The 13943-nt window shown below is 38.3% G+C and overlaps 1 protein-coding gene across 7 annotated transcripts in view; it reads right to left on the bottom strand.

The window, feature by feature from the left end:
• Window positions 1-13943, bottom strand: part of LOC110570121 (amyloid beta precursor protein) — a 257792-nt gene that overhangs the window by 77285 nt on the left and 166564 nt on the right. For all 7 annotated transcript variants that reach the window (XM_021678092.2, XM_021678094.2, XM_021678095.2 and 4 more), the window contains 3 exons: window positions 9000-9133; window positions 3543-3617; window positions 2692-2850 (listed from right to left, as the gene is read on the bottom strand). In XM_021678092.2, coding sequence (XP_021533767.1) covers window positions 2692-2850; window positions 3543-3617; window positions 9000-9133 — 368 coding nt within the window. The remainder of the gene's footprint in view (window positions 1-2691; window positions 2851-3542; window positions 3618-8999; window positions 9134-13943) is intronic.

The following is a 13943-nucleotide window of genomic DNA, read 5'->3' as shown; positions in this document are numbered from 1 at the left end:
AAGGCAGCCAGTAATTGCAGGACAGTGCTGGGAGGACAGAGTTGCCCAGATTTGCATGCAATGCCCCTTGAGAAAGTAGCTGAGTAATGATCAGGGCATGCAAGTAAAAGAACCCAACCGAGGCCGGGGGGAAAAAACCATCCAAATGGATTAGAGGCAACAGTGCCTGGTGTTCACACAGGTCAGGAATAGCACCTGTTCCCACCATCCAGATGGGAAAACAGTATTCATGGTGGATTACTCAGGAGAATCCTAACCTCCATATTGGAGAAGAAGGAGCCATAAGCTGATAACTGCTCTGATCCCAACCTAACAAGTCTTAAAAGCAAAACCCGAAAGGCTCAAACTGTTTCTGAGTAATTTAACAACATTGCAGAACCAAGCTCAAGAATAGAGGTATATAAAAGTACCCAGCACTCAAGGTAAACTTCACAATGTCTGATGGCCAATAAAAAATTACTAGGTATGAAATGATGAAGGAAAATATCACATATAATGAAAAAAAAATCAATCAAATCGACCCAAAGCTGACACAGATGTTAGAGGTGGCAACCAAAGATATTACAAGTTACTATATATAATACATTCCACAGGTTCGAAAACTTAAGAAATGGAATATATTAAAATAACAAACAAAAACCAGACTAAACTTCTAGATATGAAATGTTCGAGATGAAAAATAGCCAAATGGGGTTAACGGCTGATTGAAATCCCCATGGCACATCATAATCAAATTTCTCAAAACTGGTGATAAAGAGAAAATCTCCAGAGCAGCCAGATTTAAAAAAAAAAAAAAAAAAAAGATAGGGGTGCCTGGGAGGCTCAGTTGGTTAAGCATCTGACCCTTGATTTCCACTCAGGTCATGATCTCAGGGTCATGATATCAGGCTCTGTACTGGGTGTGGAGTCTGCTTAAGAGTCTCTCTCTCCCTTTGCCCACTTCCCCCTCTCCCTGAAAAAAATATAATAAAAAAGATATATTATTTACAGAGACAAAGGATATAACTATTCTTGTGGGAAACAATGCAAGTAAGACAATGGAATATCATCATTAAAATGGCTGAAGAAGAAAACTTCATCCTAAAATTCTATACCCAGCAAAAATGTCTATCAAAAACAAAGGTGAAATAAAGATCTTTTCAGATACACTCAAGCAAAAGAATTCTTTACCAATCTACATGCATTAAAAAAAATTTTACAGGAAGTCCTCTGGGTAGAAGGAAAATAATTCCAGATGGATCTATGCAAGGAATAAAGAGCACCAGAAATGGTAAATGTTCTTATTATGTAAAACTCTTTAAAAGATAACTTACCATTTAAAAGAAAATTAACAATAATGTAGTATGGAAAAAGTATGACAACAACAGCCTAAAGATTGGGAAAAAGGAAATGAAAGAATTTGAGTATGAGGTTCTTCTAATGTACCTGAAATGGCATAATACCATTTGTACTGGTATAATATTGTGAACTGTTAGAAATATTTTCTAAAACCCTAAGGCAAATAGTAAAATAACAAAATAACGAGTTACAGCTCAAGACCCTACAAAAGAAAATAACAAAAAACGTTCTTTTAGTCCAAATTTGGCAAAAAAAGAAAAAGAAAAAGAGGAAAAGGGGACAAAGAACATATGGGACAAATAGGAAACACAACAAGATGACAGATTTAGGTATAACTGTATCAATAATTTCAAGTATTCTTCTCAACTAAAAGGCAAGATCCAACTATATGCTGCCTACAAGAAATGCACATCAAATATAAAGACATTTAGGTTAAATAAAAGTACAAGGATGGAAAAATGATATGCTATGATGACATTAATCAAAATAAAGCTGAAATAGCTTTAATATTAGACACAGTAATTTCAGAGCAAAATATATTACCTGGGAGAAGGGCATTTCGTAATGAGAAGGGGAGGGTGAAGGAGGACATAACAACTCTGAATGTTTATGCACCTAAAAACAAAGCCTCAAAATACAAAAAGCAAAACCTGATAGCATCACATGAGAAAATGTCAGAGACTTTAATGTCTCTTACTCAGTAACAAATAGAACAGACATAATGCACAGAATGTTTCTTATGTCCAAAGTAAGCTCTCCCATGAAGCCTCATTGAGGAGATGTACCTGCATTGCTTGGTAAGCCTTTCTGCGCATATATTGCTGAAAACCTCAAATAAGCCTCCTGACGCCTCCTGACATAAGCTGACACCATGACTGACTCGGGCTTCCCCTCGGAGACCATGGATGCTGCTCTGAGCAGGAAACTTGAGGTCTAGGTCCTGTTAGGACTTTAAAAATCCTCACAACTCGGCCAAATCCCAATTCTTCATGACACTCAGTTATAGGTCATGAGATGAGGAAGCAAGGCTTGGTTATTTATAAGAATCTTGCCAGCTTTTGTGGTTCCCTGACTTCAGCTGGCCCATGAAATGTCACCGCCCCAGCCATGTCAACTTGGGTCAGGTGTTGCACGGTGAGTCACTTGGGAAGCCTGACTTGACTTGGGAGGTCTGACCGCTCTGTGGAAGGGTGTGAGTTCTACAGCGCTGAGATGACCCTGTGTAGGCAGCTACCCCGTGACCCCACAACATAACCTCCAGGACAAGGTGAACTGAGGTGCTCACAACACTTGTCACGTTCTTTCTCGTGGCCTTCGTGTGTGCGGTGCCCTGAAGGCAGTTGGGAGACCTACCCGAGGGGGGACGGCCTGCAGAGCAGTGATGTAATTCTCCAGAGCCAGGCGGCGGCGGTCATTGAGCATGGCTTCCACTCGGGCCATGTGCGTCTCCACCAGTTGCTGCCTCTCATTGGCTGCTTCCTGCTCCAGAGACTCCACCTTCTCCTGGAAGTGCTGCCGTTGCAAACACATGCACACGTCAGTCGGGGACGGAGCATGCGGGACAGGGCAGCAAATCCAAGTGTTTCCAGAGGGGCATCGTATTTCATTTCACTCAAAGATTTATGGTCATGCCCACATTTTGATTAATTCAGCATGTTTTATGGGCTTCCTCCCTTATCTAGTACCCCATCCCCAAACCTGATTTCTCACCGTAAATCATTATTTTATATGGTCCCTGAAGCCGGATTTGACTAACCATAACACAGGATAAATTTCTGCGCTCTTAAGACTCTGAATTCTGTTGCAAATAAAAAAAAAAACTCCTCTTTTACTCAAAGTACTTTAATTTCAGGAAATGACCAGGAGAATCACAGTTTCCTCGCAGGTAGTTTTTGAGAGGAGTTCCTGTTACAAATTCTAATCATGGTGTAATTTTTGTCAAGGGAAGCATCAGCAACAGATTTTGGCCATTAAAATGATATATGACTGATAAAAAGCAGACAGCAAGTAACAACAGGAGTTTTATGGAAATGAATTATGACTTGAGCTAACTAAAAGCAAATATAAGGAAAGGTTTAAGAAACTGAATTACTGGACAACGATGAGCAATAGTCCAAATTGATGGGAATACAAACGATCCTCCAGAGATGCTGGAAAATGTGTAAGGCCTGCACTGCTGCGGGGAGAAGTGGCCTGGGTTTTACCTGAATAACTGCTTTCTTGTCGGCTTTAGGCAAGTTCTTTGCTTGTCGTTCTGCCTCTTCCCATTCTCGCATGACCTACAAAATGAGAAAACATTTGAATTTAAAATCATCAGTTCTTTTTTTTCCAACTTGTATTTAATGAGACATTATTTTCTTTCTGAGCTTGACATTTTGAACGTTTTCAAAAAATGATCCCATTCCAGTCCTATCTCAGAACAATTTATTTGACCTCCAGCTAAGACGTAGATCATCTATCGTAGCAGTATATTAAACATAAAAGATCACATTTACTGAAGGAACATGGCCCTTTGAAACAGATGGTCTTTTTTTCTTTTCCTCAGAAATGGCTGAAAGTCATTTTGTTTGATGTGCACAGATGTCAACGATTCATAAAAGGTGTGTGTGTGTGTGTGTACATTTCTTGAACAAGGATTTCCACCATTAAATTGAGTGTGTTAGTTTTATTCTTCTGTGAAAGCAAGTTATAAAATGTCAAACAGTAAAGCAGGGGAAGGCATGAACACTTTATGCGTGTGCACACATGTCACGAACACACTACCAAAAAGAAGTACACGACGGAGGAAGGAAGAGAAGGCCTCCATTGTCAGAATTCCTCAGAGCCACTGATGGGTAGTGAGGGCCTTTTGCTCACCAACCCCCATCATGAACAGCAAAGAATATCCGAAGTATCTCCAGAAATTCCCAGACAGTACACATTATAATGTTCCGGACGTAGCAAAACGCATTTTTGGCAAGTAATGCTAATTTAGTAACCAGGCTAATCTGTTTGATAGGGAAAGAAAGCTTCCTCATCTTGTCCTTGAAGTTGACCCAGGACTACCCTGAGAGAGGTTCATTCATTGGCCTGAATGCCAAGAGGAGAGGTCTGCAGCTCTACATGTTGTTGAAGTGAAATGATACTAGATTCTTAACCACCTACGGCTGCGTTTCCTTTTCAAGTGTACTACTCGCTGTCAGGCAGAGGTTTTTTAAGTGCAACTCATAACTGAGCCAGGCGAAATAAAGAGTAGAAGATCAAGTAAGCAACAGAACGGTCTGCTGACAGATGTGTACTTCCATACTTTGCAGCCATACAAAGCATGAAAGAACCTGATTTCTGTACTACAAGAGCCTGTTATTTATGCGTATTTATCCCTAAGGAATGGGTTTTTCTGACATCCTTCAAGATAAAAAAAGAGAGAGAGACTTGGATAAAAAAATACTGATAGAGAATTTCTATGAGATAAAACATCAAATCACTGTGTGGGTTTTTATTTAGGTATTTTATTATCTAGCATTAATTTGCTGTATATGGTAAAAGACTAGCTTCCTTGTGTTCTTTTTATGAAATTATGGAGAAAATAGAATGGAGTGAATTTTCTACTATACTTGAAGAACATGTAAAAAAATAACTTAAAAAGGTCACAACAAAATTAGAACAAATGCCCCACTGCTAGGAGTAAGAACAGAATACAAAAGAAAAGAAACATACTGTCCTGGATGCTTCGGAGTCTCTAAGAGTTAATGAAGGGCACCTGTAGGGAGGGAGCTACTGAAGATTACCTTTGCTTTATGGATGAGATAAGGCTTGCAGCTTGCAATAAAAATATTTCAATTTCCTGCTTTGAGAATGTTCACAGTGGCAGTACTCTACCATGTCAGGCAAGGAATCTCAAAATTAGTTTGAGAAGCCAAATGTCTTACTGGAATGTGAAAACTGATTTCCTGCATATCTTTACATTTTTACCATCCCACCTTGCACATTCAGAACCTGGCCTGTAAACTTAGAGCTAGGGAAATACATGGAATAATTAGAGAGATTTATTTGGTTAATAAATTGAAAATAATGAAACTGAATTTGATTTTCAGAGCAATGTAACAATATCCTATACCCTCACAAATAAAACAGTTCACTGATACCATCACCCTAGGCCTATGTAATGCAAGATAAACACACACCGTAGGCTCAACATCTCTCTGAACAATGGCTACCACTGAGATGTCCCAATACTAGGTAACATTACTGCAGATCTGCTACGTAAATAAGTGCTTTATAAAATCTGTGGGATTAGTTATGGTGATCTCCATTTTATGGACCAGATTAAGTCAACTGCTCAAGGTCATGGAGGAAAAAAAAATGGAGAAGGATATAAACCAAGATCTTTGTGGCTCTAAGGACCATGTTTTTATCATCTATGGCCCAATTTGCCATTATAAAATATAAAAATTACATATATATTATATATATATGTGATTTATATAAATTATATTCTTATATAGCTATATAATTATATAAATAAATCTAGTTATATATAATATATAAATTTATATATATATGTTATATATACATATAAGTATAGATAAATTATATATATAATTATATAAAATTGTTCAATGGCAAATTCAATAGGTGAGCTAAGTTTCCTTGTATTTGGTGACAGGAAAAGGACTATTCCTAAGATATCGATGCTTATCTTAAAAATAATAAATTCAGAGAAAGGTCAAATTTCATTTTGAAGAATTTCATTTTAAGCATATGTTAAAACCGCTAAGTCCATAAGTAGTATGTATAATTATTATAGGATATATAAATATATAAAAACATTTAGACTATTCAGAATCTTCTATTTGCTAGATACTATTCAGAACATATGGCAACAGAAATCTACAAGTTTAGTTATGATGCCCAACAACCAAATAACAAAATTCCTCAAATACCAACCCCCCCAAATCTCTGTATTTATAAGAAAATGAATAGTAACAAAAATTACAATAAAAATAAATTAAAATTCTCAGGTTGCTCCATATATTCTTGTAAAGCAATTTCCCACTGAATGAACAAAAGTATCAGTATCATCAGATTTATGGCTCTTCAAAGACTTGGCTGTTTCCTGTAGAGAAAATGACAACTAATACTAATAGAGATTTGAGAGGCAGGCAGGCAAGTTCAAAGGCAAACAGTCCTCAGAATTCAGTACCACTGATTATGAAGGTAAGTGTTAATCTCAGGCGTCGCTCTTTCCTGTGACCACTGGAATGAGATTGCATCTCTTAAGTTAGGTCAGATATAGTTAATAACTAAAAGATGAAGAAATTCCATAAAGATTTATATGGTTAAATAGATGTGCTAAACTAAAACTAAGTTACTCTTCCAGGAAAGATCTAGAATATCTGAAACTGACATGTATATCAAAAAGTCACTAATAAGTTACTTGGCACTGGAGATGCCAAGGGGAGCTTTCAGTGTTTATCTTTTTTTATTATTCTTTTTTTTGGACTTCATTGACCCTGAAATGGAATTTGAGGCCAGTGAGAAGGCTCTGAAAGCTTCAGAAGCAAACAGTGAGATAGGATTTAAGTTTAAAAGATGCCATTTCGGGGGCAATAAATACAACTCAACTGCTTTCTTAACAGTGTTTTTCCTAATGAAAAATCCTGTTTTCTAGAAGAACTGCCTTCAGGTGAAACCTCACTATTCCACTCTACCTAGCTTCCTAGTTCAACTTGCTTTTAGGTTCTCATCATGGCCAACAACTACAATTGCACATTATATTCCAGAGCCAAAGTATTTTAACTCTTTTTTCCCCTCCCTTGTTATTATTCCAAAATAAATCCAAGCATCATGGTCACTCATCTTAAAAAAAAGAAAGTAATTGTGTTGTGTCTTTCTAGATACATTAAGCAGTTGCTTTAAAATACAGATTTTATTAAAATAAGTAAATAAAATATAGGTTTTATTATATTCAAGTATAGTGAGGTCAACAGATCAGGAGACAGATACCATTGAAAAGATTATTACTCACACACAGTTCCCAAGAGGAGACGCCATGCAATGCCACTGAGGGAAGGAAGGCGGAGAAGCACCAGGGTGGGTCAGGAGGCAGAGGAAGTGAGGGGAAAATGTAGCCAGGAGTCTGTGGCTTCCTTGGGAAGGAGTGGGCGAGTCAGGGTAAGCAGGTGAAGCAGGCTTAGATTTGGCTGGTTTGAACAATTTTGGTATAGGGGTATAGGGTCTGTCCCTAGATGTCTGGTGCCTAGCCTTAAAGTGGGCAGGTGGAGAGTGGGTCAGAGTGTAAGAGCAAGATGAAGAAGGTATCCGGGGGAAATGGGCTTTGGAGAGGTTGGTTTGATTATGAAAGGTGTGCCCGAAGTCTAGCCATTTGCTACCTCTAGGAATTGGCGAACCCTGGGAGGGGCAGTCTCCCTAGAGTTAGTAAGGCCTCAAATGTCAAAACACCAGAAAATACAGAAAATTAAAGCCCATAATTAATGCACTCTTCTAAAGACTTCCTGTGATCTTAGAAAATATATGGCAGACTCATTCATGAATCCTATTTAATGTCTATTATGAAAGCTTTTAAGTATTTGTGCTAAATATTGCCAAAATTAGTAATACCTTCTGATATTTACTATAGAATATTAACACCAAAAAAGGGAATGGTTGACTTTGACCTGAGAGATTTCCTCATTCACTCATTTATGTTTCCTTAAATCTGACTTTTCCTATTGTTTTTTTTTTTTTTTTTTCACTCTGAATTGTAGGCTTCAAGTTAGGCAGTAATTGACAAGGAAGTGCTGATATATAGTTGTTGAATGAATGATGAATGAATGAATGAATGAATGAATGAATAATCTGAGAAAGGGCTAAAATTAATATTTATTTGTAATAAATACAATATCCAGCAACTGGTATGACATATCAGAAACTGTAATTGATATTATTAGATATAAATTAGTCAGGTTTTAAAACAATTTTCCAATTTGTTTCATAAAGAATCTGCTAAAAAACAAGCGAACAAGCCAGGGTTTGCCAAACAATGTAGTGAGAAGAGCACTGCACCAAGAGCAAGAAAGCTTCTAGTTCCAAATGCCATCTCTTGTGTTTCTTATATTGCTTTGTTCTAGAGTGGGAAGCCACGGTCTTGAACCACTGTTGCATTATTGATCATTTATGAAACAAGATGGCAAAAGATCATTATGGTTCACGTTGCTTTTAAGTTCCTATGGTCCTATGAATTAGCTTTCCAAGAAGTGTGAGGTTCAAAGTTATAATACTTGGGCATCTAATAAAAAAAATTCATCTTTACTACAGATCATTTTAAGGGATTTTAATTTACAACAGTATGGTTACAGGGCTAAGTATACACAAAGTAATAAAACCAGAGAGAATGCTGCAGACATAATTTAATCTGTGCTTATGAAATCCTGCTATACTTAGTGTGACTGCATCTCTCCTAGGTGGCATGCTCAAGGAGGATTCTAAAAACCCGAAACTGGTACCCTTAGAGCAAACATTTAAAACTAAGACTTTATGTCTTTAAAGATCTGGCTAAAATTACAGACCCCTCCCGCCCCTAGGCATTCATCAGCCACAGAACCACCAGGGAGACTCCAAGGCAGAGGCCAAGTCCAGATTTCCCCTTCATTGTAAACTGAAGGACAGAAAAGTCACTTTACCTGGGACATTCGCTCGCGGTGCTTGGCCTCCAGCCTCTCTTTGGCTTTCTGGAAATGGGCATGTTCGTTCTCATCTCCAGGTGTCTCAAGATACTTGTCGACGGCGTCAGGGGTGCTGGCTGCCGTGGTAGGAACTAGAAAGTAGAAAGAAGAAGGTTTGAGAAGAGAAACAGAAGGTCCAATCATTTCAAAGAAAGCCATATTTTCCGTTTACTACAGAACAAAGAATTTAGTAGGGAAGCACATACAAGAAGTTAATGCTGTTGAAGAGAACACCGTGAGACATTTCCCAGCACAGTACAAATGTTTCACCCCTTTCAGTATAGGGTGAAGGAAAATCTATAAAACAGCCCATTCTGCGATTATAGTGGTACATTTAAAATTCTTTGCAAAACAGGCATGCACAGAGCAAAACCAGCCGGTGTTTAATACAGACATTTTGTCCCAGATCCCTATGCTTGCTAAATTAACTTTTGTAATACACTTCAAAGTAAAATACGTTATCAATATTGCACCTTATGATTCCTACAGACACCGAAGAAATCTCAGAATCAGTGTACTGCAGAATAACCACACCACAGAGTAAAGGTAAATTCTACACCACGTATTTCCAATAGCTGGATTTCAAAGCTATCTTTTGTTCTGTTTTTTTTTAAAGATTTTATTTTTATTATTTATTTGAGAGAGAGAGAATGAGAGACAGAGAGCATGAGAGGGAGGAAGGTCAGAGGGAGAAGCAGACGCCCTGCCGAGCAGGGAGCCCAATGCAGGACTCGATCCCGGGACTCCAGGATCATGACCTGAGCCGAAGGCAGTCGCTTAACCAACTGAGCCACCCAGGCGCCCCTCAAAGCTATCTTTTGTGACAAAGTGTTTGAAACACTATCCCAAACCCCGTAAACGTCAATAAATGCATTTCTGAATCTCTCTCTGGATTCAAAAGGACCCTTCTGCCTTCACAAAATTTGACAACAGTAAGCCGATTCATTATACTAGCTGTCAAAAAGGAAGTGATTTCTATTTTGAATTCAACTAAAACTGCTAAGCAATGCGACTGACTTGCAGCATATACTGCTAAATTATGTGGAAACATAAATATCCATAAAACTGAAGAGCGTACTATAAAACAAAAATATTTTAACTCATGAGCCGAGTGAATTGTAATGCCCTATACAAGCGGTTTTCCCAAAAGATTAGTAATGATTAGTGGTAATTCAAAGCATTTATGAGCTTACAAGAAAAAAAAAAAAAAGGAAAAAAAGATTTTGATTTAAAGAATAGAGTATGTTCAACCAAAACAGTGAAATTAGGTGTTTTCACTATGCTTTCAGGTCAAATCAACTTAAGTATTTTATTCAAAAGATTACTCAAATATCACCAAAGTTCTGAGTATTTTTCTTCACTGATTTTTATCTAATTATTGACTACCATCTTTGAGATATGATATCCCAAAGAGGACTTAAATGAGAAGTATTTGTGGCTAAATCATTTTGAAACAAAATTCTTTTTTAATTTAATTTTAATTATTTGCCAGAGAGAGAGAGAGCAAGCACAACCAGGGGGAGGGGCAAAGGGAGAGGGAGAAGCAGACTCTCCGCTGAGCAAGGAGCCTGATGCGGGACTCGATCCTAGGGCCCTGGGATGCTTAACTGCCTGAGCCACCCAGGCGCCCCGTGAAAAGAAATTCTAAGATAAATGTCTCTTATACATGCTTTGAGAAAAAAACCCTGGAATCTTCACAGTCCAAAGGCTTCAAGATTTCAACCAAAACCAAACGCTTTTTTGTTACATAATTAAGGTCTTTAATTTTAAAGCGAAATATCTGCTCAGAATTCTTCCCTTCTTCTTTCATCACTGTGTAATAATTTTTTTAAAAATAAGAGTAGTGTAGGTATCCACACAGAGGGTGCTTTCAAGCAGAAGGAAGGAGGTGGGGCGTATGCCTGGGGTTATTTTTCAAAATACTTGTGTGTTCAGCCCTCTGCCTCCACCAGGGGATTGTGAGTCCACAGGTGTGGGACTGGCACAGGGCATTACAGATTAAAAAGCATCCGCCCCCATCTTCCGTGTGGTAGATGAAGTAGATGAGGGAGCAGTGAAAGGAGAAAAGGAGAATAAGCTTTGCAATGAGGCACACCTTGTTTTTAGTCTTTCTTAGACTATCTGTGACCCAGGGCAGGTCACATGAGTTTGTGCCCGTTTCCTCATCTCTCAGCCAGCATCCTCGGTGCACGGGGAAAACGAGATGCCACCCCATGCATTAAGGTGGTATATACGTCCTTAGTGCTCTTCTCTCTCCCTTCGCTTATCACATGTCATTCAAATCTTAGAGCTTATGCAAACCATAGAAAAAATGAGCTACTCTTATTTCGCATCCAGTGAAAATGAATTACACAAAGGACCATGAGGTACCACCTCCAGGAAAAAGAATATATATTTTTCTAAAAGATCTTTGGTATAACCCCTATAAAAGGCCCACAAATGATTGAAAAGGAGTCCTGAATTTTTAAGACTGAGAAGTAATTTTCAACTTAAAACCTTTTTTTTTTAAAAAAGAAAATCACAGGCAAGTGTTTTTCTGCATAAATTTAAGCAAATCAATATGCAAGTATATTTAACTTCATCAATGCTCCCCATTTGAAATGGAAGTGATGTTTAGCATTTTAAATTTGTTTCCTGTGGCTTTAATTGTTTTTTCATCTTTGTGGGTACAGCTTAAACACGAACACGTTAAAGTTCTTTTGGCACAGTACAATCCGGCAGGATGACAGCATTAGGCAGACCATATTTTCCACTTTGAATAAATGAAAATGTGTGAATGTTTGGGGTTCTTTTCACTGATCAAGATAGCTGGCTGGCTGTTAAGTGTTATAACCATAACATAGCACCCTCTTTTAAAACTGGAATTACAGAAGTTACTATATAAGTAGGAAAGTTCTCCACCCAACTTTTACGGCTGGCAAATTGTATGGTTTTCTCCAATTCTTATGATTTGCAAACACTGTCTATTGTTTTATGGAAAGGAGATAAACACTGAAATCTGAGTCAGTAGAATCTCATTAACTTATGTTAAAATGTAGCTTTGTAATATTAGGAATAAAAGAATATTAGAGAAATGAGCATGCAAGGTATATTTAATAGGATTAAGAATATTTCAAGTATTAAACCTTTTTTTAGGCACGTGGAAATAAATACAAATACTGTATTATTGATTTATTCCATTTAATCCTGTATTTCTCTTCGAGTAAATCCCTGTAAGTGGCCCTTGTTATTGCCTCTCGCTGAAGACTTTAAAGGAAGCTGTCTTTCTTTTAATCTTTAATTCAAGCATTTTAGCCATTCACACTAACACTCCATCTCAATTAGCCTGAGTGAAATTCTCCTGTATTCCTACCAACCAGCAAACCAGATCACTGTCCAGTCAAGGACAGAAGAATGATGGTACATCTTGATATCTGAAAATGAATTTAATATTTCATTATCACTACCCTGCAGCTGGTAGGGGGAAGGGGAGAACATTTTAAGGAGGAGTTTGCACATAGAGCTCGGCTTCTGTTTTTCTAATATCCCCACATCCCAAAGACATGATCATACCAGGCACAGCTGTTGGTTTGTGATAAAGTCCAGGGTAGGCCAGACGCATGATAACGAGGACAGGGGGCAGGGGCAGGGACAGGGACAGGAAACCTGTGCCCTTTGTCCCTGCCCTTTCAAGGTGCTTCCTTTGGGAAAAGAGTGGCTCAAGGAACGGACAGGTAATGTTCCAAGGTGCACAGGAATGGGAAGCTGTTTATCGCAGGTCATTTAAAGCACAGGTCATTTTCACAATGGAGAAAGTAGAAACAAACTGGCCTTACGAGGGCTTATTTTGTGCTTTTTTAAGCTACCATACAGCAGTTAGTTCACCCTGTCCAGAGACCTCTGAGGTTCCTTAGAAACTGTGATCTCAGCTCACATTTCCAAGTTGGCCAAATAGTAACAGCCTGCACTGATTAGCCTCTATTGCATGAGGCACCTTCCACGTGTCCTCACTTAATGTGTGGGGGGAAGGAAAAATTACTCCATTACATTTATTGTGCATTTAACCTAATTCCTCAGATCTCTGACCCACAAATACGTCTGAATTTAGGATTAGGTAAACTATGAAAAGGCTTATAAAGTTAATATTTAGAGCAGAAATGAGGTAATCCATCGATATGTCTGGGGCACCGGAAAGTATTTGCTTTTGTTAATGAACAACATGAATTGGCAAAAAACATGCTTCGCTATGATATCTGTAGAACTATTCTATCCAACAGCTGTTCCTGCCCTGAATGCTATCTTGCAAATGACCTCAACCCAACATTTCAGCAGAAGTAGGGTAATGAGACAGGGGTCATGCGAGAGATCCCACAGAGCGCCAAGCTGGATGATCTTTTAGCCTTTGGCCCCTGCTCAGACGGGCTCATCTGTGCCTTCTGCAAGCAAACTGGCTGGATATATTCCCCTTTCGCAGAAAACTAGACTAAACATTCAGGGTTAAACACCTTTAGCTCTGGGTTTTAACCTCCAGCTGCCACATCATTAGCAGCCTGCCATCATCTACGCATGGGCTTTTAACTTTTCAAATGACCTTCATATTGATTTTCTTAGTCTCATTAACAGCCTGGTAAAATATGGTAGGATATACCTTAATATCAAGAATGGGTATCTAAATGTAATACCAAGCAAAAACAAATGCTACAGAAAAGCAGTTCCAGCTCACAGCACATTACTGCCTCAAGGTAAACACTCTGGTTCCAAAAATTCAGTGCATTCTAGATGACTAATACTTTCCATAGAAGCTTCATCCTTGCTTTTTTTTTTGGCAACCCTGGGCGGTCGGAGCTATCTGAAAAGCTGAGACAGCAGCTCGGATGTAGACCATGCCACCTTGAGTGTGTTTGTTCATTCCTTTATTCCTCT

The sequence above is a fragment of the Neomonachus schauinslandi genome, chromosome 1 (assembly GCF_002201575.2).
Source record: "Neomonachus schauinslandi chromosome 1, ASM220157v2, whole genome shotgun sequence".
NCBI classification, from domain to species: domain Eukaryota; kingdom Metazoa; phylum Chordata; class Mammalia; order Carnivora; family Phocidae; genus Neomonachus; species Neomonachus schauinslandi.
Note: the sequence above shows the minus strand (reverse complement) of the source record. Positions and strands in the feature narration are given on the sequence as shown.